Source organism: Centruroides vittatus, unplaced genomic scaffold (genome assembly GCF_030686945.1).
Source record: "Centruroides vittatus isolate TY-2023 unplaced genomic scaffold, ASM3068694v2 contig_970, whole genome shotgun sequence".
Classification (NCBI taxonomy): domain Eukaryota; kingdom Metazoa; phylum Arthropoda; class Arachnida; order Scorpiones; family Buthidae; genus Centruroides; species Centruroides vittatus.
In genome coordinates, this window is record NW_027122643.1 from 475,301 (window position 1) to 499,159 (window position 23,859).

Here is a 23,859-nt window from a genome sequence, read left to right on the forward strand (position 1 = left end):
TAAGAACAGTGAAAACAGTAAAGCTAGACATGAACTTAATCCATTATAGATTAGGGCATGCATAAGGAAGTTGATGAAGCAGTAAAGTATCTTGATGGTGATGTTACCGAGAAGAATGATGAAAGCTATACAAGGTGTCTAAAAGGAAAAAGTAAGCAAAAATCTCATGTCAAAAGTAAAAACAAGACAACTGGACTACTTGTGTTTATATTGGGTTGTTCGGAAAGTAATTTAGTTTTTTTTATAGAAAAATAAATGCAATATTCTTATAATAAATAAATATTTTATTGAATTATATATTGACCATTTTGATCAAATACCTGTTATCATTGTTTCTGGTAGTAGCATGATTTCACATTCATAAAAATTTTGATCATTGTTTGCAAAAAACTGATCCAAGTGATTTTTGACATTGTCATTTCAAGTAAATGTCTTACAGTTAAAAAAAATTTGTATAGACCAGAACAAGTAATAATCTGAGTGTGCCCGATCTGGCGTATAAGGTTGGTGTGATAACACATCCCATCTAAGCTGTAACAGTTTCTGACAAGTTACCAAACTTGTGTGAAATTTGGCATTATCATGGTAAAACACTACACTTTGTTTGTTGATCAATTCTGGCCTTTTCTGTTTGATGATATTACTCAATTTGTTTACTCGATGGCAGTACGCTTTCGAATCTATTGTTAAATTGTCTAGTAAAAGCTCAAAAAAAAAATTTCTTTAAAATCCAACCATAGAGAGCATCTCTCATTAAGAACATATGGAACCCAGCTTTGAAACGAAACTAATTCGTTTTAAGTAATAATAAACGGTTCAATTTAACAGATTTAATCTCTTAGTGATTTCAGGTGTTGTTATACGGCAGATTGCTTCAATCAGTACCTTTATTTTGTTTTAATTGGCTTCAAATGGTCATCCAGTATGTGGTGTATCTTCGATATTAAAATTGCCAGAACGCAATTTTGTAAACCAGTTTTGGCACTGTCTTTCTCTCAACACATCTTCTCCAAACATGTACCACAAATTTTTTCTTGTTTGAACAGCATTTTGATTTTTTAGTTATAAAAAAGCAAAATATGCCGAAAATGATACTTTCGATTTTCCATATTTGATGGGTCACCAAAAAAAAACAATTGTACAGAATCAAACAAAATTTCTTACAAATAGGCCTTAAAATGTCAGCTGTTGAAGTATATAATGAAAACGTGGTTTAAAATAAAATTAGCTGGTAAAAATACATCTAATTCCTCTAGTAATAAAAAAACGAAATTATTTTCTGAACAACCCATACTGATAAAATGTGATCAATAAATCTTTTGTCAAAGAGCAATGCAAAGTACATATTTATCTTTGTTGATGACTTAACTACATATACATAGGTATGTGCCCTAAAATTAAAAGATGAAATAAATGAGAATTTCATTGAATTTAAGAGGATGGCTGAAATACAGATTGGTAAAAAAAAATATACAATAAATACAAAGAGACAATCGCATAGAATACTATAATACCCAATAGCGAAATATGATGTAAATGTGATGTAAGAATACTAGAAGAAATAACATCATGCACACTCAAAAAAAGTGGAGTGTCTGAACATCTGACTCAGTCTCACACAAATGGCAAGATGCGTGATGATTGAAGCAGATATATTAAAGATACTGTGGGCAATTAACACAGCTAATTGCATCAGAAATAGAATCATTACAACAGGCACTGGCAATTGTGTACTGTACAAAATAAATGTTTCAACACAAGGCACCATTCCAAGACATGAGTTTTTGGATGTCAAGCATGGCAACATATTCCAAAAGTAGAAAGGAAGTTCAATAAATGTGCAAAAGAGTGTATTGTGAGTTATGCGAATACCGAGTACAAAGAAACTGGGATTTTCAAAAACAGAACCTTTAATTTGCGTGATAATATACAGGAACTTGTAGGATGCCAGCAATACAAAAAATATCTCTCCCTCGACAAGTAATATATATATATATATATATACACCTTATAACTAAACTTATAACTAATTATAACTAAATTAGGATAATGGGAAAATGAGGACGAATAAAGTAAAGGATAGACTGAAAGAGAAAAGGGTACCCAAATATTACGGCGTTATCACGGTGCGTTATATACAATGGTTGGTGGATCTCTGCTTAATCACGAACGATGTAACTTCGTCACTAAAACGTAAATTCCTTGACAGACGGGGACAAAAATACTCTTGAACTTCTCTTCTTTCGATCCAAATTTTTCTACGTTCCTTCGTACTTCTTTGTTCGTCTCCACGTGGTCCCAAAAACGTGGTGGAGAGCTACCTCTGACGCGTCTTTCCTTCTCGAGTCTTAGCCAAAGAATGACCACTCCGTCCCCGTTCTGCCCTGAGGGCCGCATACCGTCCCATTGTCCACAAGAGACCACCTGCTGTTGCGCCGTTAAGCGCCGGTCGGGAGAAAATACCAGGAAGGGAAGATAATAGTACTAGGAAGAAGGAAGGAAAATATATATTCTAATATAATATAAAATATAACTATACAGTACAATAGTGGCGTTTAGCCACAGTATTCATTGGATATGTTGATGTTATGAAAGGATTTAAGTTGTGGGACAGATCTAAACATTAAATTACAGTAAATTGTTGTTGACTTCGAAGAGAGTGTTCCCTCTTAAAATAAATGTTCAAAAGATAGAAAAATCAAAATCCAAAGTAGAAGTTTATATTGATATAGATGACAAAGAGATTACAAGCAGATAAGTGGACAGTCTAGAGACAAGGCAAGAAGGTAACACTGAAACTGAAGACAACACTGATCTTGAAGTTCAAGATTACACTGATACAGAACATCAAGAAGCTATTGAGCAAGCTTAAAAAGTACAAGACCTAAGATCAACTAGAATGAGAAAAGAAAACAACCATGCTTTATTAAATGAAACAACATCCAAAATTAAACATAACTCAAAATAAAGAATCTATGACAGTGCAAGAGGCAATGAATGGAAATGAAGCAGGAAAATGGAGAGAAGCCATTAACTCTAGAATTTATAAGAAAAGCAAACATTGGAAATTGTTGATCATCCATCAAAATGTCACACTATTACCTCAGATGAATTTTAAATGAAAAAGAGATGACAGTGGAAATATAATTGAGTATAAAGCATATTTTATAGCAAGAGGACTTAAAACTTCCAAAGACTTATAAGCTAAACACTAAATTTTCAGAAACTCAATTTTTGGAAATGCTTGAAAAGTGGGTCCTATTATTTGGAGGATGAGATGTTTGTGTTTAGAGCTGCGTGCTTACCAAGTTTCATTCGAATTGGAAACCTGAAAGTCTGGCCATCCCCTTGTTAGCAATAGGAATCATTTTTGAATAATTTTTTAATGAATAATTCTGAATAACACATTTGATCACAGTGTTTAAACAGTATTTCATAGGTTCTGTCAAGCCAAAATTTTTATTTTAATCTACTGAAAAAACATCAAAGTGAAAAAAGTCATCCCAAAAAATTTCCCAAAATTTTATGTCAGTCGATAAAAAATCCCAATCTGAAATGCTGGCGCAGCAGGCAGCATTGCACAAAATTGCTTTCATTTCTCAATGTCACTTCCTACTTTTCTTCCCGAACTTGCCATGTGACGTCATGAAATTGTTAGATGTGTGGTGCACAGAACTCCCATTATACGGAAGTTTGACATTTTTCTGTTTTTTTCCAAAGTGTGATTTGTGATTCAATTTTATGCTGAATGTTGAAACAAATGGAACTAGGATTTTATTGCCATTTTAATAAAAATATTGCCAATTGGCAATTTTGGCACTATGCAGTGTCGACCCCTGCAAATATGTGATCAGTGGTTTCTCTATTTCATGTGAATTGGCTGTATAATAACAGTATTCCAATCTATTGCGTTTCCTCTGCTTGCCAAATCATTTTCAATAGTATACAAATATACAGAGTGTCTACTTAAACATTTGTCCTGGATCAAAAGAGATATTTTCAGCATTGGCCAGATTGCAGATAGCAATGGAATGTTGCATGACATAGTGATGTAATTAGAGATTGCAATTGCTGGATCCCTCATCCAGCAATCCAGCTGGATCCAGCGCATTCTTCGGCCTGCTGGATCCAGCAACAGGTGTTGGATCCAGCGCTGCAGATCTGCAAATACTCAATTAACTTTCTAAATAATGCCACATAAGTCTACGTTGTCGCATTGCCGCTTTGCTACGTGCGCTATCCCTCGGCGGCGAAAGTGACGTTGCCGTTCAGTGCAACACATGCTACACCCCCTCTCTACACCGCACCTCCCACCCTTTTGCCTTTGCTGATCTAATTGCCAGTTGACTTTGCGTTCTCACTAAATAAAGTGTCTTCGCACTAAATAATATAAGTAACTTCTCTCCTAGTCCTGGCGCATAATTCTAATTTATGGTCAGTTGTGACATCAATGAATCACGTGACAGAACGATTTATGATTATTTGGTGACCCTGAAACCAACTAACGTAGAGGCAGGAAGGGCCGCCTCCACAGCGAGATATATATGCAGTTCATTAAGAATGGTGTTGTCATACAGCCATTGTGACAACACCATTCTTAATGAACACCATTATGGGTGACAACACCATCAATACCATTTGTTTCTTGAGATTCTGCTTCCAGGAAAGTCAAAAAAATAACAGAAGTGATTGATTTAATTTTATTTAATCCTTTAAAATACTTTATTCAAGACAAGACTAATATTTTAAAACTTCTACTCTAATTCTATTAAGTAAGAGTTTTTAACTTTTATTCTATAAGTGGTTAGTGGGCTAGGCTAGGCAATTTTATTGTGAAAATTAGTGAGAAACTGAGACTACCTAGTTAGTTAAATAGTTAATTAAATGAATGATTATCTGTATCTTAGATATATGATGATATGAATGTATGTGATTGTGAAGACCCGAATATAAGAATAAAAAGATTCAATTTAAATTATTTCATTTGCCAACCGATTTTTGAAAGTTAGCGTTAAATCAAACACAGAAACAAAAAACGGAAAAATACCCGACAAATTTTCTCGTAAAAATTAATCATAAACCTTCGTTCCCACGGTAATACTTCCTTGTAGAAGATGAGTTAACTGTTGAAAAATAGTTATATCATGTAATTCACTATTGGTCAAAAAGGACTTCCACCCTTGACGTGCATCGTGAAATCTCGAACCCGAGATTCCGAAATAAAAGGAAAATGAATGATGATGCAAAGGAGAAAAAGTTTTGACAACTGTCAAGTGATTGTGTGTGTGCCGTGGATTATCGTCTCCCGCCGTTGAAGCCATCCATCCGAATCCTTCGATTTGAACTTCAGTCAATTTGACTCTTATATTCAAAGGAACTCTCGTTCTTTGGACTTTGTCAACAAATCTCAGGATTACTAAGGTATTTATCCTACTCGCGATGTTTTGTAAACTCTCTCTCTCCAATCAATTGAGACGCGGTTTAATAATTCGATTTGATGATATAAATAATACTTCCAAATATGTTAATTGATGTATTTCATATCAATCCCAAAATAAACGGGTATTTTTATTTAACTATAGAAGAGTATGTGTTTCTTCCTCCATTATCATCATCCGGCACTCCACGATTCCGAAAATAACGCGTATCTATTTGCGAGAAATTTGATAGATTGGTGTCAGTTCCTGACGTGAACAGGATCCTACAATCCTCATCCGTAAATAAACATTGACTGCTTGATCCCTAGTCATCCTTTCGACAAACGAGGTCGGACCTCAAGGTCTTGTGCCGTTAAGAGGTAGAGAAGATAAGAATCATCTTCCATCTCCTACCCTCGGTTAACCTCACATGATTCTTGATTGTGATAATAATAACTAACTACTAATTACTTACTCACTACTTTACTAATGCGAATAATTAAATTAGTTATAAATAACTACAGACTTACATGTAGAGCCTATATAACAGGGGTGGCAAGCAAGTGTTCAGTGGGAGCTGAAATGTAGGTTTTGCAAAATGCATGGGAGCCGCAGTTCTATACTGTCAAGGCAGATAGTATGGTAAAGCGCGCGATTTTATTTATATAATATAAGTATAATATAAAACAAATATTGAATTTTTTTTTAATAAACATATTTTTCACAAAATTACAAAAATAAAATTGTAAAAATAATAATAATAAACAGAAATTAATAAACATAAATTTATAAATATTAATAAACAGAAATTAACACTTTCAGTAAGAGCAGCATGTAACTCAAAAAGAGCTGCATTTCCCATGCCTGCTATATAAGAAAACTTGTAAGACTGATAGCCACTTAGCCACTGATTATCTGTCCTTACATTATTATAATATATTAATATAAATTAATTAGTAAAATTACCTTTGCTATTATTTAACTTAAAGATTACATTATGATTATAATCTAACTAAAGTTTTAAAGTTAATTATCACTATCTCAAGTGTTAAACCGAACCAAAGTTAAGTTTACTACCTAAATGTGTAAGAAGTTTTACTGATTTATAGTGACCAGTCTAAATAATAAAGTTTCTTAAGTATTTAAAAAAAAAATGTTTTATTTCTTTAAAAAAAAAAGCATAAATTGCTGGATAGATAGATAACACTTTATTGCCCCAAAAATACATCTGCGCTGGATCCAGCTGGAATGATGTTGGTCCAGCAAAAATCAAGCTGGATTGAAAATACTGCTAGATTGCAATCCCTAGATGTAATAGTCAATGTATTTGTTTCTGCTGCAGTTCACAACCTAGATTAGGTTGTGGACTGCCATACAACATGCAGAGGAGCCCGTACAGTGATTTAGTGTGCAACATGATGTTACATTTACAGCTTGATAAATCACAACTCTTTCAGCACATTTTATGAACAGATGAGGCATTTTTTTATAATGGAGTATATAACTGTCACAATATGCACCACTGCGCAGAGCATACTCCACAATGCTTGCAACATAGGTAACACCAAGTGCATTTTACCCTAAACATTTGGTGTGGAATTTGGAGAGAAATATTTATGGTCTCATATTCATTGATGGCACCCTGAATAATGACTGATATCTAAGTATCTTAAACATAACAGTGGATGAATGGCTTGATGAATTGTCATTAGCACATACATTGAAGGTTTGGTACCAGCAGAATGGCATACCATACCACCTCATTCCTGGACAGATATATGTCAATTGTTCACAAGTTGTTTGACAATTGCTGGATAAGACAACATGTTTCTGTTCCATGGTCACTGTTTTCCCTAGACTTCACAACTCAGGAGTTTTTCTTATGGAATCACCTGAAAGCATTGATGCACAGCAGCCAGGGGCATCCATAGATTGGGGCACTTGGAGCACATGTCTCTCCTTTTTGTCTTGGTTGCCCTTTTCCTAATTCCCAATGGGGCCCCAAACAATTGAAAATTTGTGACATAGCTTATTCTGCAAATATAAAAGAAACTACCAAATGATATTTTTCCATAGACCCATGTAACTTTTTTGTATGTTGACCAAAATTCCCATTCCTTGTTTCAAGGTCAAGTTAGCCCCAAATGCAACCAGAACCATCTCGTGGGAGAACTGATCTCACATTGAATTATAGAATTTGAAGCTTTTTACATAATGTATGATTCCCTTTTTATAGCTTGTGTTCCCCTTTTTTCATAGTCTGTGGATGCTGCTGCCAACAGTGCCAAATGATGTTGGTAAACAGGAGAAAGACATATGAGAGGCCTGTCAAATTGTAACACCAGGAATGCTACATGCCATCTGTAAAGCCATGCTCAATCATCTATATCTTTGTATTGCCTTTGAAGGCAGTAATTTTGAACAGTTTCTGTAATAAAAGCTCACCATTTTGTATCAATTTCTGTACTTCTATCTTTATCCTTTACAATCAGAGATTATTTGTATGTTATGGTAAATCATCATAAATTTATTTCCTTCGGTTATTTTATCATTGGAACAAGCATGCATACACTTCTGCAATGCCAGAAAGATCTCCTTTGCCCTTGGATATATGTTTAAATGGACATTCTATGTATTTCATTCCATAGCTTTTTGTCACTCTTTTTTATAAGCTGTGCTGTAATAAGATCTTCACTTAGTGCACTATTATTTTTTAAGCCCCTTATTACCAGTTCTAACTAAGTAGTTTGTTAAGTAGGTTGATCTGTATATGTATATGTGCCCTCAATTTGAGACACACAATATTATCAGTTTTCTCTCTCTGTATATTGAAAAAGTTAGTAAAAAACCTTTTCAAATTTTCATTACTTTATTGTTATCCCCTGTAATTTCATCATTTTTGTTTTTCCATAAAATACAGTTTTAACCAAACTACCATGTTGGAAAAAACTGTATGGTTTTAACTATAAACCCTTCCCAATTAGAACTTCTTTTTCTGTAACAATTTTCTCAATTTTTTTCTTTGTCCTTATCCTATCTTTTTGTATGTGGTTGTGTTTCATTATCTCTTGTCATTTGCACAGTTTCCTGAAGCATTAATTCAGAAAACACAATTTTAAAGCCAAACAATTGCTGGATTATATTTGATACAGTGGAACCTTGCTTAACGAGCATAATTCTTTCCAGAATCGTACTCGTAATGCGAAACACTCATTAAGTAAAACAATTTTTCCTCATAGAAATTAATGTAAAATATGATAATGCGTTCCATGCCAAAAAAATACTCAAATATTTTATGTATAATGTTTATTAAAAGAAAATTACACAATATACATTATTAAGAAGCGTGAATCATCATCATCTTTTTTTTCTAGTGCAGAATGAACCAATTTGGAATGTGAATTTGATTTGCAGAAAACAAAAAAATCACAGATAGTATGTCTGATGAAGACCTCAAAAGATATACCAAATTTTTGGGCTATGTAAATGCTATAATTGAATATTAGAAACTAATAAATTTGAATAGAGGTAGGCAGTAATGCTGCCACTCGTATTAAATTTAATAATTATAAATAATTATTAAATTATACGCTATTATTATAGATTATGTCTAATTTTTAATTTAGACATTTTTTAAATTTAATTTGGAATTGGTCATTAAATTTAGTACAAGATGGCGTGTTTATTATATAACGGGCTATAATTGTCAATGTTTATATGTAATATGTGTGATCATGAGCGACACTGAGATGCTAGCAGAACAAGTGCTAGACACAGACTGATGAAGCATGTGCACAATCCGGGATTTCCCTCTCCTTGTCACTCATTATGTGAGTCATTTTTTTACAATTTGTTTTGCTCGTTATGCGAGATGCTCATTAAGCAAGGTTTCACTGTATATTAATGCTACTATCAATGATTAAACATTAAGTAATTTGCTTAGAGGGGTAGTGTTAGGTGCCATCTCTTGATAAATTTAATAATTAAAGCAATAGCCACCTGTGAGTGCCATGGAGGAAGTTATAGGCTGTGGGCACTGAAGTCTTCCCCAGTTGACACTGTGAGTAATCAGTATGATTATATCTAAATTAATAGTTCTGGAAGCAAAGTTCAGATGGAGGTCCAGGTAACAATGCTATTGCTAGTTGTTTACCGTGCAATGGAGTTGCAGGTTCAAGTCCTGCTTTGAGCCAATTCTTTTCTTCCAAAACCTCTAAATTAATTATTAAGTATTAATTTAATTATAATTATTAAATTTATCAAGAGATGATTTCTAATGCCTATATCTAGGCCAAATAATTTAATGTTTAATCATTAATAGTAGGGCATTGGCAAGCATCACTGCCTCGAAGTGGCGGTACTGAAGGATATAATGCAATAACATCCATTTTATAGAAAGTGTAGGTATCAGGAGACAAGTCACCCAGCATAGCAGATAATGTTGCCTTAGCCATGATAGAGGAGGGTATGACTTGGAAAGAGGAAAGAAGCCCACCAAGTAGCTTAGAAAGTGCTTTTCCGAGGAAGTAGGTGGGGTGGGACCTCTTATTAACTAAAGGCCTTAATGGCCAGCCTTCTTTGTGTGTTTTGGCTTCAAAGAAAAGCCTGGGGCAAGCAACATTGGATGGGGGTCCAGGCATCCCAAAAGGATGGAAGTTACACCCAGGAGAGTTACTATCTTCTTTGTTTTTCTTAACACAGACAGGGTTGGGTCTTCCAGTAAGATGACTGCGTGCAATTGGTTGAGGAAGTCTGTGGCCCTGCATAAGAAGTCATCTTCTCTGCATAGGACAAACTTCTTATCTTCCGTAAGATGTTACTTATCAACATCCAACATTCCGTTGGATGTTGATAAGTAACATCTTACGGAATGGTCACAAAGACTTTTTTAGCATGAGTGGAAGTTTGTCTCACCAAGGCAAGCATCAAGATGACCGATAGCTCCATTTGAGGGAATCTGGTCGCCTCTTGGCAGCTCTTGAGCACTGCCAGGGCCACCAGAACTGCTTCAGCGGCACTCATATCGTGTGGCAGAGGGATATACCTGGGTCCCTGTTGCAGTATGTTAGAAATTTGGGATGGAACAGTCTCCCCTGTGTAGTTGTGAAACTGGATTGGCTACTCTGGATTTTGTTGTTTGCATGCTGCACTGAAGAGCCACCTGAATTTCTTGTTCAGTCTAGCTCTTTCGTCTCGGGCAAATCTCGATGCAATACTGTGCAGCTTTCCAAGTTGGTTGTAGAGTGAGGTCAGTCACAGGTTTTAACAAATTGCAGGTGGTCGACATATAATTTAAGTTCAACATCGGCCAGAGACTTGCGTTTCACTTCGATTAATTTCAAGAGGAGAGATTTTTCCATTTGTTTTAGAGCACCTCATAGACGTAAAGGAAAAGCCTTGTAGTTGATGGTTATTCACTTAGATACTATATTACTCGCCATGGCCTATCAGCCACAACAGTACATTAACATGGCCATAGTTCCCTTAATCAAACGAGCCATTTTACTACCTTCAACACAACATCTTATCAACACCGAACTAGAGGCCATCCTCACAGCAGTACACGCAGCAGGATATGATCCTGCCAAATACAACCATGTCAAAAACAGCGTTAAACAGTCCCTTTTCCCTGCTACCATCTTGCGAAGACCAAGGGACTGGACAACACTCCATCCTTCCCTTTCATTCTGCGGCTGCTTCACTGCCTGGATTTGCCGGATTTTTAGGAAAAAAGCCTTTTGCTTACCCATAGCCCCATGCCCAAGTCTGAGATGACTTTTATGTAATGATAGGGAGTTTCCCCCTGGAAAAATCTGGTATGTACTCCATTCCTCTGCAAAACCCAATATCAGGACTATACACCTATTATATAGGTGTGACCACCAGAATGCTGGCCATTCGCATGTCTGAACACCAACATTTGGTTGCGGTAGGCAATTGTGATACCAACCTATCTAAATTGGTGGTACAGCATTGGAGCACTTTGGAATCAAGTGGTGATACTCAGATGTTGTGAGAAAGGGAACTTGGTGTACATTTGGGAGGCCCTCCTTACTTCACTGCTCTCCCTTTGTAACTCCCCCCACCCTTGAATTGCTCAATGTTTAGACTAATTTATAAAAGCATTTAAAAAACATCAACAATAATTCTGCATTTATCTCCTGCACCTTCAATGTGAATTAAGATGCATGCACGTCAGTCTTTTACATGTATTTTAATATACATTACATGTGTTTTACGTGTGTTTTAAATTATGTTACGTGTATTTTATATTTATGTTTTAACTTAATATGCACTTAAGGTTGCTCTTCCAATTGACTTTTACCTTTACTGCGTCATATGGATGTTAAGGTGCATGCATGTCGATTTTACATGTTTGCAAATTAATATTTTAAATTTACTTATTCTTAAAAGTTATGATCCAAAACGGCTAATGTCATTACTGTTTAAATTTAAATATTTTATTTGAAATCTCTTTGTTATTCAAACTGCCTGAGGACGACGTGCATAATTATGTCGAAAGCTCTTGCAGAAATAATATTTCTTTTAATTTCTTTAACGCCTCCTTATCTGAAGTTCTTACTTGAGTTAATACAACTGTTGGGGTGACGTCCAATCTAAGTATTTACTATACCTAACAAGTTGAGTACCAGAAATCGGATGTTCTTCTCTATGTTAAATTTGCAAATCTGCTATGGCATAAGCAATATGTCCAGCTAATCTTTCTGCTCAGGTGTAGAGTGCATAATATAGTACCTAAGTGCATCATCATCAACTACAAGGCTTTTCCTTTGTGTCTACGAGGTGCTCTGAAACGAATGGAAAAATCTCTCTTCTTGAAATTAATCGAAGTGAAACGCAAGTCTCTGGCCGATGTTGAACTTAAATTATATGTCAACCACCTGCAATTTGTTAAAACCTGTGACCGACCTCACTCTACAACCAACTTGGAAAGCTGCACAGTATTGCATCGAGATTTGCCCGAGACGAAAGAGCTAGACTAAACAAGAAATTCAGGTGGCTCTTCAGTGCAGCATGCAAACAACAAAATTCAGCGCAGCCAATTCAGTTTCACATAATAGTAGTATTAATTAACTAGCAGATAGGCCCGGCGTTGCTCGGGCAAAAGTAATGATAGCGAAGATTAAGATTATTACGTTATAGTCACAGAAGAAAAAGAGTAATTTCATCAACAAACTAAATATTTTTAATAAAAGGTCGAATTTGAAAATCGAATATTGTAATATTGTTCGATTTTCACGACGTGTTCTGATTATATCCTTCGATTTTCATCGAATGTTCTAAAGAAGAAAAGTCGAGAAAAACCGAATTAATCTGTTTAAATTTGAAAATCGAATATGTTCTAACACATTACTTTTTTTTTCCTCCAGCGCCCGTGAATCTTGCACGTCGCTTTCTCTTGTTCTCCATTGTTACTTAACACTTCTATTGATACTTAACACTTCCATTGTTGATGGAAGTGTTAAGCCTTAATCCTGTCCCTCTCCCCGTGGGGAGAAATTTCGAAAAATCTCTTCTTAGTGTGCGTTTTTGTGATGTATCATAACTATGTACCAAATTTCAACTTTTTACTCTTAACCGTTTGGGCTCTTAACATTTCCATTGTTACGTAACACTTCCATTGTTAACACTTCCATTGTTGACACTTCCATTATTACTTCATACTTCCATTGTTGCTTCACACTTCCATTGTTACTTAACACTTCCATTGTTGATGGAAGTGTTAAGACTTAATCCTGTCCCTCTCCCCCGTGGGGAGGAATTTCGAAAAATTCCTTCTTAGTGTGCGTTTTCGTGATGTACCCTAACTGCGTACCAAATTTCAACTTTCAACTCCTAACCGTTTAGGCACGTCTTGATAATGTATATAGAAGCTTTAATCCTGTCCTCTCCCCCGTGGAGAAGAATTTCAAAAATCCCTTCTTAGTGTGCGTTTTCGTGATGTACCTAACTGTGTACCAAATTTCAACTTTCAACTCCTAACCGTTTGGGCTCTGCACTGATTATTATTATTATTATTATTATCAACTCGTCTCGATTATATATATAGATAGAGCTCAGTGTAATTCAGCAATTATTTGGCTTTAATCTAAAAATCAGATTTATAGATGTTTATATTTATATAAATACAATTTTTCTAGCATCAATGCTTATAAACTTACTGGTCCTAGTTATGGTGTGGAAGCAACATCATCAAGAATCTTGTCATTTCTCAATGTCTGGATGTTTATGGCACAGTAATGAATAAATTGTTTTTCATTGTGTATTAGGGCATTATGTAACTAACAGTTGAAAGTTTCCTATATTACTTCATTTTACATGCGTTTAATAAAACAAAGTGCAGATTTCAAGGTAAAATTTGTTGGAACTCCATCATTAAGACATTTGATGATTTTCCCTAGTTTGTTTTACTGACAAATTAACTTGAAAGTTTTAATTAAGTGTGCATCTAGTGGTTGTGAAAAATAAGTTCAATTTACAATAAAAATATCAATTTTAATATTGCTCAGATTCATATCTTTGTTGCATGGGCATTGTCCATCAATACAACACTTGATGGTTTTCTTTCTTTATATCTTTGTTGAAGTTCTGTAAAAATTGTTTAATTATACATTTTTTTAGACAATTCTTTTATTAGACCATTAAGGCTAAATACTTATTTATCCTTAGTAGCCTAATAAAGGAATTCAGCTGTTTGTTTGATAATTATTTAGCCTTAATAGCTTGATAAAAGAATAATGCTGTTTGTTTGATATTTGTGTAAGATTATAATTGCAAATAAATTATGATAAAAAATATTTTATAAATTAAATGTATTTTAGAATTAACTAGCCTAATTTAATATGTTAACATTAAGAATTTATAATTAAATATGAATTTAATTTAATTTTCAGTGGTAAATATTTGAATAAATGTAATCCAATAACTTGAGTTTAAATATAAATTTTTGGATTTTAAATGTATTTTTAAAATATTTTTGAGTCAATTTAAAATTAAATATGATATTTAATGTGAAATTTTGTTAGTGAAACAAAATCAATCTAATATTTTCATAGTTTCCTCTCATTATGTAGCACGTAGTATATCTGAAGAATTCTCCTCGACAAGCGATTTAAAAAATAAGGAATTTGATGATTATCCTTCTCCTAAAGAAAAGGATAAAGATGAAGGTAAATATAATAAATTTAAAAAGGTTTAAAAATAATATTCCTCTAACTTCACTCAGACTCTATTAAACCGTAAGACAAAAAAGGCATGTGGCTAAGATGTTGGGATTTGGTCCAAGAGCGATTGAACATTTGATTGCCGCTTACAAGAATCCTAAAGTAAGCAAGAAGAAACGGGATCTGACAAACGGTATCACGAAATTCATGTATAATAAACGTCTATCCTTGGTCATGGAGGGTATTGCAGGTTGCAGGAACAGCACTGTTGTATACAAAAGAGCTCCCTCGATATATAAGCTACTAAGGAATGACAAAGATGGAATTAAACCGAGTGAGCAACCAGGGGTGTATCGATACCGTACAGCAACGACCAATTAAAGATTGATAAAGAATACATCGGGGTTACGAAGAGAAGCCTAAGTAAAAGGATTAAGGAACACAGATATGACGTGGCGAAAGGTAAATGCACAACAACGTTAGCAAAAATGGCGCAGACTGAAGGGTCCGTGGTTAAATGGGAGGAGGCAAGGATCTTAACACCGGTGTGTGAAGCTTCGGAAGTGGGCCTATTATTTGTGCAAATAAGAAAGTTTTTTTCTAATTTTTGTATAGAAGCAAATAATAATAATTGTTGTTATTATAAATTAACGTTGTAAAAAGAAACCGTCAGACAAGAAAAAAAAATAGTTAAACGAAAAGTGAATATTACATGTCCATAAAAGGACATGTCTGTAGAAATTTCTGAGAAAGTTATTCTTCTCAGGTTGAAACAATAGATGAATTTGAGTACTTAGATCGAACATCTTCGGTAGGAATCGAATTGTCAGTCGATGTTGACTCATCCGACGACCGGGGTTCCGATCTCGTTACAATGCGTAACGAGGGGGGGGACCAATTAGAGAGCGGAGGCAAATCGACATCGACCTATCGGAATGTTCGATCTGGGACTCAAAAGAAAGTTATAAAAACCCTGAGAAAAGGGATGTGACGTTCTCGGTTATTAGTTCTCTCGGTTCTTGGCTCTTAGAGCTTTGTCTCGCGATTTTACGACGGGGTTTTTTTCCCGTGATCTTCGGCAGTTGGATTTACATCTCTTTTGGAAGGTCACCCACTCCCTTGGATTTGTCACCTGTAATCGGAATCGTCCCTACGTCCGGAACTTTCCCTCGAGAAGCTGAACAGTGCGCCCCGGGGCCATCATACTCCTGCGAAACATCGGAGGACTTTTCTTGTGGACTTTCGATTCCGAGAGAAGGCCCAGAAGACTCGAACGCCGCCGCTGATAAAAGTGTATCGTAGTTGTAAGCACCTTTTGTTATATAAACGGGTTACGAATGAAAACCTGTCTCTTGAGAGTTTCTTTCACTCCCACACGTGGATCGTGACCGCGCGACATTCTGACTAACGCAGTCGTTCGGCAAACCTCACATCCGGTACATTCGCCGACACTTGCAGCTACAACCGAAAAATGTGAAATTTATAAGTCCAGCTTAACCAAAAAATGCTTAAATTACAAGGATGCGGCGATTTTACCGTCAGCTTGGAAGTTTTTAATTAAAAAAGTTACAGGGATACATTAGATACGGCAAAAGGATTGCCTAGAGAACTGTAAATTTTTGTGAGCTATAAATTTTTACAATGTATACATGTAACATTGGCATATTTTATTTTATTATTTTCTATGTTGTTTACATTAGTTTTAATTTACGTAGTATAGCAGCGCGTGAGTTCTTTTGTAGTTTATTTCAATTTGAAATTGGTTGTTCGAAATAGTATTCGAATGTAGTTAGCCTGACGATGGCCCATGGAATGGGCCGAAAACGTTTGTTTATGATTAAATTTAAACATTCTCAGCATAAAGGTGTTTTTTGTCTTACGGTTTAAAAAAAATATTTTTTTACAATTGTGCAATTAAAATATATTATTATTTACAATTGTATAGAGCTCATTAAAGTTTATGATGGTAATGGATCTATGAAAAGAAAATTGTATAGAACAATATCAGTATCAAGAAGTGCAACAAGGGAACAAATAATTGTATGTTAGATGTTGTTCAAACATTTTTTATAAAATAGATGAAAATACATAACATTAAAATGGTTTTCAATTTTAGGGCGCTGCTCTTAGAGCTTTTCACATTTATGATGATCCGAAGCATTATTACTTAACAGATGTTTATGGTAAGTAATATGTATTCAAATTTTATATTATTTCATTAAATTGTTTATCATATTGTTAAATATAGATTTAATTTTAAGATTTTTAATTTTTAATAGAAATTAACGTATATATATAACTTAAATTATATACAGTAATATATATATAATGTTATGGACAAAGTGATTAATCGGGCATTATTCATAAGCCTGCTCATTATGAATAATGACCAAAAAGGGTGCGCAGTGTGATAAATATTGATTAATTTATCAAATTGACTGGTCATTATGAATACTGCTATCACCTAGTAGGGCAAAGTGATAATAATACGTTGAGGAGTGATCATCCAACATATGCTAGCCAATTGGCACTCTGAGTTGCCAATTGTACCGTGTTGAGTGCGTATCGCGTTTAGTACTGAATTTTAAATTGTGTAACATTAATTAATTTGATTAAAAAAACTCCACAACAACACAAAACACCAGGGTGTGTTAAAAAATCGTATTCCTAGAACCTAGATCTGGTGAGATGAAAAAAATGAAAGGGTTCACCACAAACTTTTGCGAACTTCACAGTAGTTCGAAAACGTTTGTGGTGAACCCTTTCATTTTTTTCGTTGCACTAGATACAGGTTCTAGGAGTACGATTTTTTTAAAACGCCACTTATTTCATTTAGAAATATTTATTTTTGTGAATTATTTCAAAGTATTTTAAAAAGTACTTAGTTTTAAAAGATTACAAGTACCATACTTTTAACTATATTAATTAAATAGTATAATTTTACCTATGTGCACCATCATGGCGGTGGTGGAAACTGTTTGTGCTCCCGACGGATTTTTCCCGGAGGGGAGCTACCAGCAGGCCGCTAATTGTTTAACGTCACTAGATATTAATACATACTAGTTATTGATACGTGTGTTCAAGAACTACCGTGAATTAATAACTAGTAATGTTAAACAATTGGCAGCCTGCCAGCGGCTCTCCTCCGATAGGAATCTGTCGAGAGCACAAACAGTTGCGACCGCTGCCAAATTCAGTACTAAACGCAATATACACGTGCAATTCAGATACGAGTGCTGATTGGCTAGCGTATTTTGGATGATCACTCTTTAACGTATTATTATCACTTTGCCCGACTAGACGATAGCAGTATTCATAATGACTGGTCAATTTGATAAATTATTGAAATTTATTACAATGCCCGATTTTGTTGGTCATTATTCATAATGGCCAGGCATTATGAATAATGCCTGTATTTATCACTTTGTCCATAACATATACACTGTAAATAAATATATGTACTGTATTTTCGCAGAATGACTGGCATAACGGTCTATCCAGGGGAATCAAATATTTCCGTATGGTAAGAGCCATGTGAAATGTGCAGTTGTGTCGAATAGCCACGAGGGTGATAATACACTACAATTAAGATACTACAAAATTAAAATAACAATTCAATTAATTTAATGAAAAATGATGACACAATGCACAAAAAAAAAAAGTTCAGTTTACCCAGCCAAGAAAACAAAAAATGACCTAACACATGGATTTGTGCAACAAAACAAAAAGATTCCCATGTCTTACAATTTTGTTAAATGGGTGCAACTATGTATTACAAAAAATTCCTTACAACTAACTTAAGACTAACTTATAACTATAGAGATAAAATGGAAAATTAAAATAGACAAAGAAAGGGATACCCGTACTCGGTCAATTCCTTTGTTACATGATGATTATTTTTGATGTTTCTCAGTGAAATTTCCTTGTTCATCCTTTTGGAGAGGTTAACATATTCTTTTATTGGGGATCAAAGGAGACTGTTTTCATCTACGATTAATTGAAGCCTCAGGATTCTTGTTGCATGAAACCTTCAAGAAAGTCTCTTGTTATGGTCAGGATCGACTCCTTTTTTCCACTATCTTCTCCAGTCTGAACTCTCCTTCCTGGTCTGAAACTATTACCTCTCCTCTTTAGGCCCTTAGGCAGTTTCTCTCCCCACGGGATTGTTCAGAACATCAATCATAAACTGAATGAAGTAGAAATGAGGACAAGAGAAGATTCTAGAAATGGGAAAAGACATGAATTGAGGACAGAAGCGACAAACTAGAATATTCTATTATAACTTAAAATTATGGCTTACAGCCACACCAGCTTGTTGGCTTAACCTGGTATTGCCTGTTTAAGTGAGATTATACATCCTTCTCTAGAAAGATGTATAATCTGATTATCTGAATTATCTGATGAATTACTCATTACTGATTGGTTACATCTGATTTGTGCAATAAAAAAGTACAGCTAGTTCAAGTATCTAATTTGTGCCTAATTGTATGATTTTGACAATGCATGTGCAGTGCTGAAAGTATTTAAATCACATGGTGAAATTATTTATATGGATATCTAGCTTATGATAGTTGTAAACAGTTTTGTTAGAATTAATTGTGGCTTGAGAGGTTGTCATCTTTAAGACCAAATTTCACAATAATTTGAATTTATATTAATGTTTTCATTTGACTAATTAAACACATCTGTAGACTTCTATTAAAATGATGTTCTGCAAAAGACAAAAATTGTTTATTATCACACCATAATTAGTTCTGAGTGCTTCATTAAAGGTAAAAATTGTTAAAAATGTGTGCTTTAGACCAGCGGTCGGCAACCTTTCTGACCTCACGGACCACTAAACTCACAGTTTTGAATTCCATGGATCACTATCATGAATTTTTTTAAATGATACAAAATCTGTAGAATAATGATCATAAAAGTTCAATTTTACTTCATTAATATGAAACTCGCTTGTTTAATTATAACAAATTAATGCAAGCCTAAAGTTCATTAATTGCTTGTTTGAAATAAGTTTATAGATTCATAGTGCTTTTCTTCGAAGGATGACAATCACACTCACAACATTGTTTATTATTTATTCATTATTTATTGATAATGGTCATTTCATATTTGGTTTTAGATTCAAATAAAAAAAAGCCCCAATGAGTGAAAAAAGTAACTAAGCATTTTGCATTTCTTTCGTAATATTTTGCATAACATTCAGTTGATCAATGTCCAAATTTCTCCACGATCCACTCAAATTTTGTCGCGGACCATCAACGGTCCACGGACCACTGGTTGCCAACCACTGTTCTAGACAATAAAGAAAACATTTTAAGATAAGTAATTAAAATTTGGTATAATTATTCATAAAATCTATTAATACAGTGGAACCTCTGTATTTGTCATTAATCTGTTCCTAAGGACCTAACGAATATGGAATATGACAAATATAGAAACAATTTTTCTCATAATAAAAAACTGATATTCAGCCACTGTTATTCGCTGATATTTTATATTGTTTTTAATATGTAATATAACTAGTGTTAGAAATTCCTTTGTTTCTTTTGTATTGTCTATCCTCCTTCACTTTCCCCACCACTCCTTTTTACCCTTCGGGTGGGATTATCGTTTCCAAGAAAGAGAACGTATAGAACAATAGAAGGGAAGGCGCCGTGGGTCTCGAGGAACGAAAGGTGAATCACTTTTGGACTGAACTGTGGAGAGTGAAGACGTGAAAAGGAAGCTCTCGATCGAGGCGGATAAGTAAGCAGCAAAGACAAAGGGAAGGATACGACGGGGGAGTGAGAGATTCACCGAGAACACGGGCAGATAAAGAAAATAATCAAACAGGACTCAAGAGTGGCATCCCACCAAGTATTTCTATATTCAACTATTTTTATCCACATGTATATATTGTTCATCCCTGTAGTTATAAGTAGGATAAGTTTAGTTTTAAGATCTGCACGCGTATAATTTTGTCGGGTTCCGCTTCGAGCGCGGTTTTTAGACTGAGAGAAAAAATAAGGCCTTTTTGTAAAGTTGGGATTCATAAAGAACCGGCTTCTGTTCTTTCTGACGAGAATAAAATTGTTCGTTCGTTAGAAGTAACGTGTGTCAATTATTATTTTGTGTCGGTCTGTTCGCGGAAACCGTTACACCTCTTCACGAAACCTCACAAAAAAACTGATATTCAGTTAATCTGTTCCCATCCTAAAAAAAGCTACAAGAATAAAAATTATGTTGTTTGTAAAACTATATCTTTATTGTACCAAATAAATACAGTATAGAGGTAAAAGGGAAAGAAGGATATTTTTTTAGAAGACATACCATCAATTAAAACATTACGTAATTCCAATTATGATCTTAGCATATTAAATTCTTTGGCTAAGTTGGAAATACTTTGTCCATTCTCAGACTTAGCAATTTTTTAAAAGTCTCTATTGTTCTAACAATAACCTTTTTGCTGTTTTTCTTCAGTGCGCTTTGTTGGAGCCATTGGAACTTGAGTTTTTTAAAATAATCAATGTGAGAAACCAAGAACACACATGACGATCACACAAAGCAGACTGATTAACTACAGCTAGCTAACATAGTGTGTAAAGTACTATTTTTAGTATCTTAGGAAACCGACACTAACTGCGGTCGGTAGAACTTCCGTTAACCTAACGGGTACTTTACGCGGATTCGAGATTAGTTTGCCAGGCCTGGGCTTTTAAGCGTGCACCGAAAAAATTAGTAATAATAACAATAAATATCAAGCCAAAGTAAAAGTTCAAATATATTTAATTAGTAACTAGAACTTACTACGTACAAATGTCAATAATCCAACAAAATTTATTAACGAAAATCAACAAGTCAACCCGATAATAAACTCAGCTACTTAGCTTAACTTAATATTAATTCCCCTTTGAAATTTCGATAAATCAAATACTTAGAAACTATGAACAAAATCTCTTACGAATTACACGTCTATCCGTCACCTCACTATACGAAGAACCTATTTCCTCAATCCTTTTGCTATCGTCAATTCGAACTCCTCTTTAACACCTTGGATCGTCCAATTATCAATCTGGATTTCTATCAGAATATCACCTCACTTTCGAATTCACCTCGCTCTGGAGATCACCTCGATTTGGAATTCACCTCGCCTTCTTCGGTTAACGTACGGGTTTTATGCTGTGAGGTGACGTCACACTTCAGCTGGGTTACTCCCCTTATTTACATACTTAGTTTGCTAACATTAATTTTATTTCTGGCAGCTTTAATTTTCTGACAAAAGCTTATAAACCGTTTACAAAATATTTATCATAATTTTCTGGGATGTTAAGACGGTTTAGTAAGTATTTCTTTACTAGTGAGTGTGGGGATTCCCCCCTCCATTTTTTTTTCTGCGGACCGTTTACTTCCGCTGGGCAGCGCAAGTGCGCAAGAATTATTTCTTTGTGAGTTGGTTTTTTCTTCTTTTTTTTCGTTACTAACAAGAGAGTGGTGGGGAACCTTCATCCTAAATAAACATAAGCCCCAAACAAAATATAATAAAACGAAAAAATAATAATAAAATAAAAATAACGCTCGGACTCAGTTCCTTACAAGTGTTGCCAACTTAAAATTCAAATTTATAGCTAGACATTTTAATAAAAACATTGAAATTTTATTGTTTCCATTAAAATTGTTTGATTCTTTATAGCTAGATAACATTATAAAAAAAGCTAGCCCATTATAATGTAGGTAATTTGCATAGCTAGATTGTTTATAAGTCTACTAAATCTAGTAAAAAATTAGCTAAATTGGCAACACTAAGCTAACATGGCTAGCTGATTGGTGCGGACTTCTGGTTCAGATCGGAATTCCGTTAATCGGCGTTTCAGGTTCCTAAGCTTTCCACATCTGGTCTGGATTTTAGTAGTGTCTTGCCTCTGTACATCATGCTTCTGCTGATAGCAATCGAGACTTGCCTGTCATCTATCATGCAATTGTAATGCCACTGCCAGTGTTGGAATTGATGACGAATACAGAAAATACTGATGAGTATGGGGGGAAGTCATCAAAATGTAATGAATATCAAATAATACGAATATAGAGGTTTCACTGTATTTCATTTTGAATTTTAAATAACCTGTCTTATAAAATTCTGCTAATTCTTTAGTAATTATTATTATTATTATGTTGGGTTAAGTGGGAGATACTCGGTTAACACTGGTGGCTGAGTACTATGCCGGACCAAAGTCAAGGCATAGTAACCAAAACAGAAATTATTAATATTAATATTATTATTATTATTATTTTTTTTATTATTTTTTTTTTTTTTTTTGTATAATCTTTTAGAATTTCTTTTTATTTGAACCATTTTTTAAACTTAATGTAATGATTAATTTCCATGTCTATCAATAAAAATATAGTTAAGGAATATTTAAATTATCATAAAAATATATTAAAATAAGTGTTATTTATGAAAAATTAAAGAAGTTTCTAAAATAAACTTTTATGTTTTAATATAAGTTTCAAACACCTTTCACTCTTTTCTAGCAATTTCTTCAATTAAATCAAAGAACTAATGCTTTCAGCTATTTTAAATGGCCTTCTTCAGGTTAAACAAAAATGGAACGTCAGTTAGAATATGCCAAATATGTTAGTTCTTTGATTTAATTATAGAAATTGCTAGAAAAAAGTGAAAAGTGTTTGAAACTCATTATAGAAAAATTCTAGTTTACTGCACTGCACATAGAAATGTAAACATGTTTTAATATACATTATGTATGTTATTAAATCAATGATATATTTTTTTAAGATCAAGAAGAAAAAGAACTTGGAGAATTTATGCCTGTTCAGAGTCTTACCAGGCGGGAAAACAAGAGACCTTCTATTTACCTAAGATTTCGGCCACCAGATGCTGATGCTGGAACAATTAAAGTTTATCAAGGAAAACTTAGGTAAATATATTAAATGATATAAATAATTTATGATTACACCTAAATCATGATATAGAATTTTTGTTATATGAATCTTCACTAATCTGAGCATTAAGAATTTGTATTCTAAAATTTGTTACATAAACACTTGATTCAGACTTATGATGTTTCCAGTTTATAAATAGACAGAAGATACAGAATAAAATTTTTGTTGTATATGATTCATGTACCATTATCATATGAATGTAGTTTTTTTAACTGTTGCTATGCATCACGAGAATGAGTTCCATATTTATTCATATGTTCTTGCAAGTGTGGTAATAAAGTTACGCTTATATTTTGCATGCATTTATTTCATATTTT

General features: G+C 34.0%; 1 protein-coding gene across 1 annotated transcript in view; it reads left to right on the plus strand.

The window, feature by feature from the left end:
- LOC136985462 (diacylglycerol kinase theta) overlaps positions 1 to 23,859 on the plus strand; it is a 208,707-nt gene that overhangs the window by 129,140 nt on the left and 55,708 nt on the right. The window contains exons 7-10 of the mRNA XM_067282751.1: positions 14,495 to 14,608; positions 16,548 to 16,642; positions 16,719 to 16,785; positions 23,376 to 23,517. Of these exons, the coding sequence (XP_067138852.1) occupies positions 14,495 to 14,608; positions 16,548 to 16,642; positions 16,719 to 16,785; positions 23,376 to 23,517 (418 nt within the window). The remainder of the gene's footprint in view (positions 1 to 14,494; positions 14,609 to 16,547; positions 16,643 to 16,718; positions 16,786 to 23,375; positions 23,518 to 23,859) is intronic.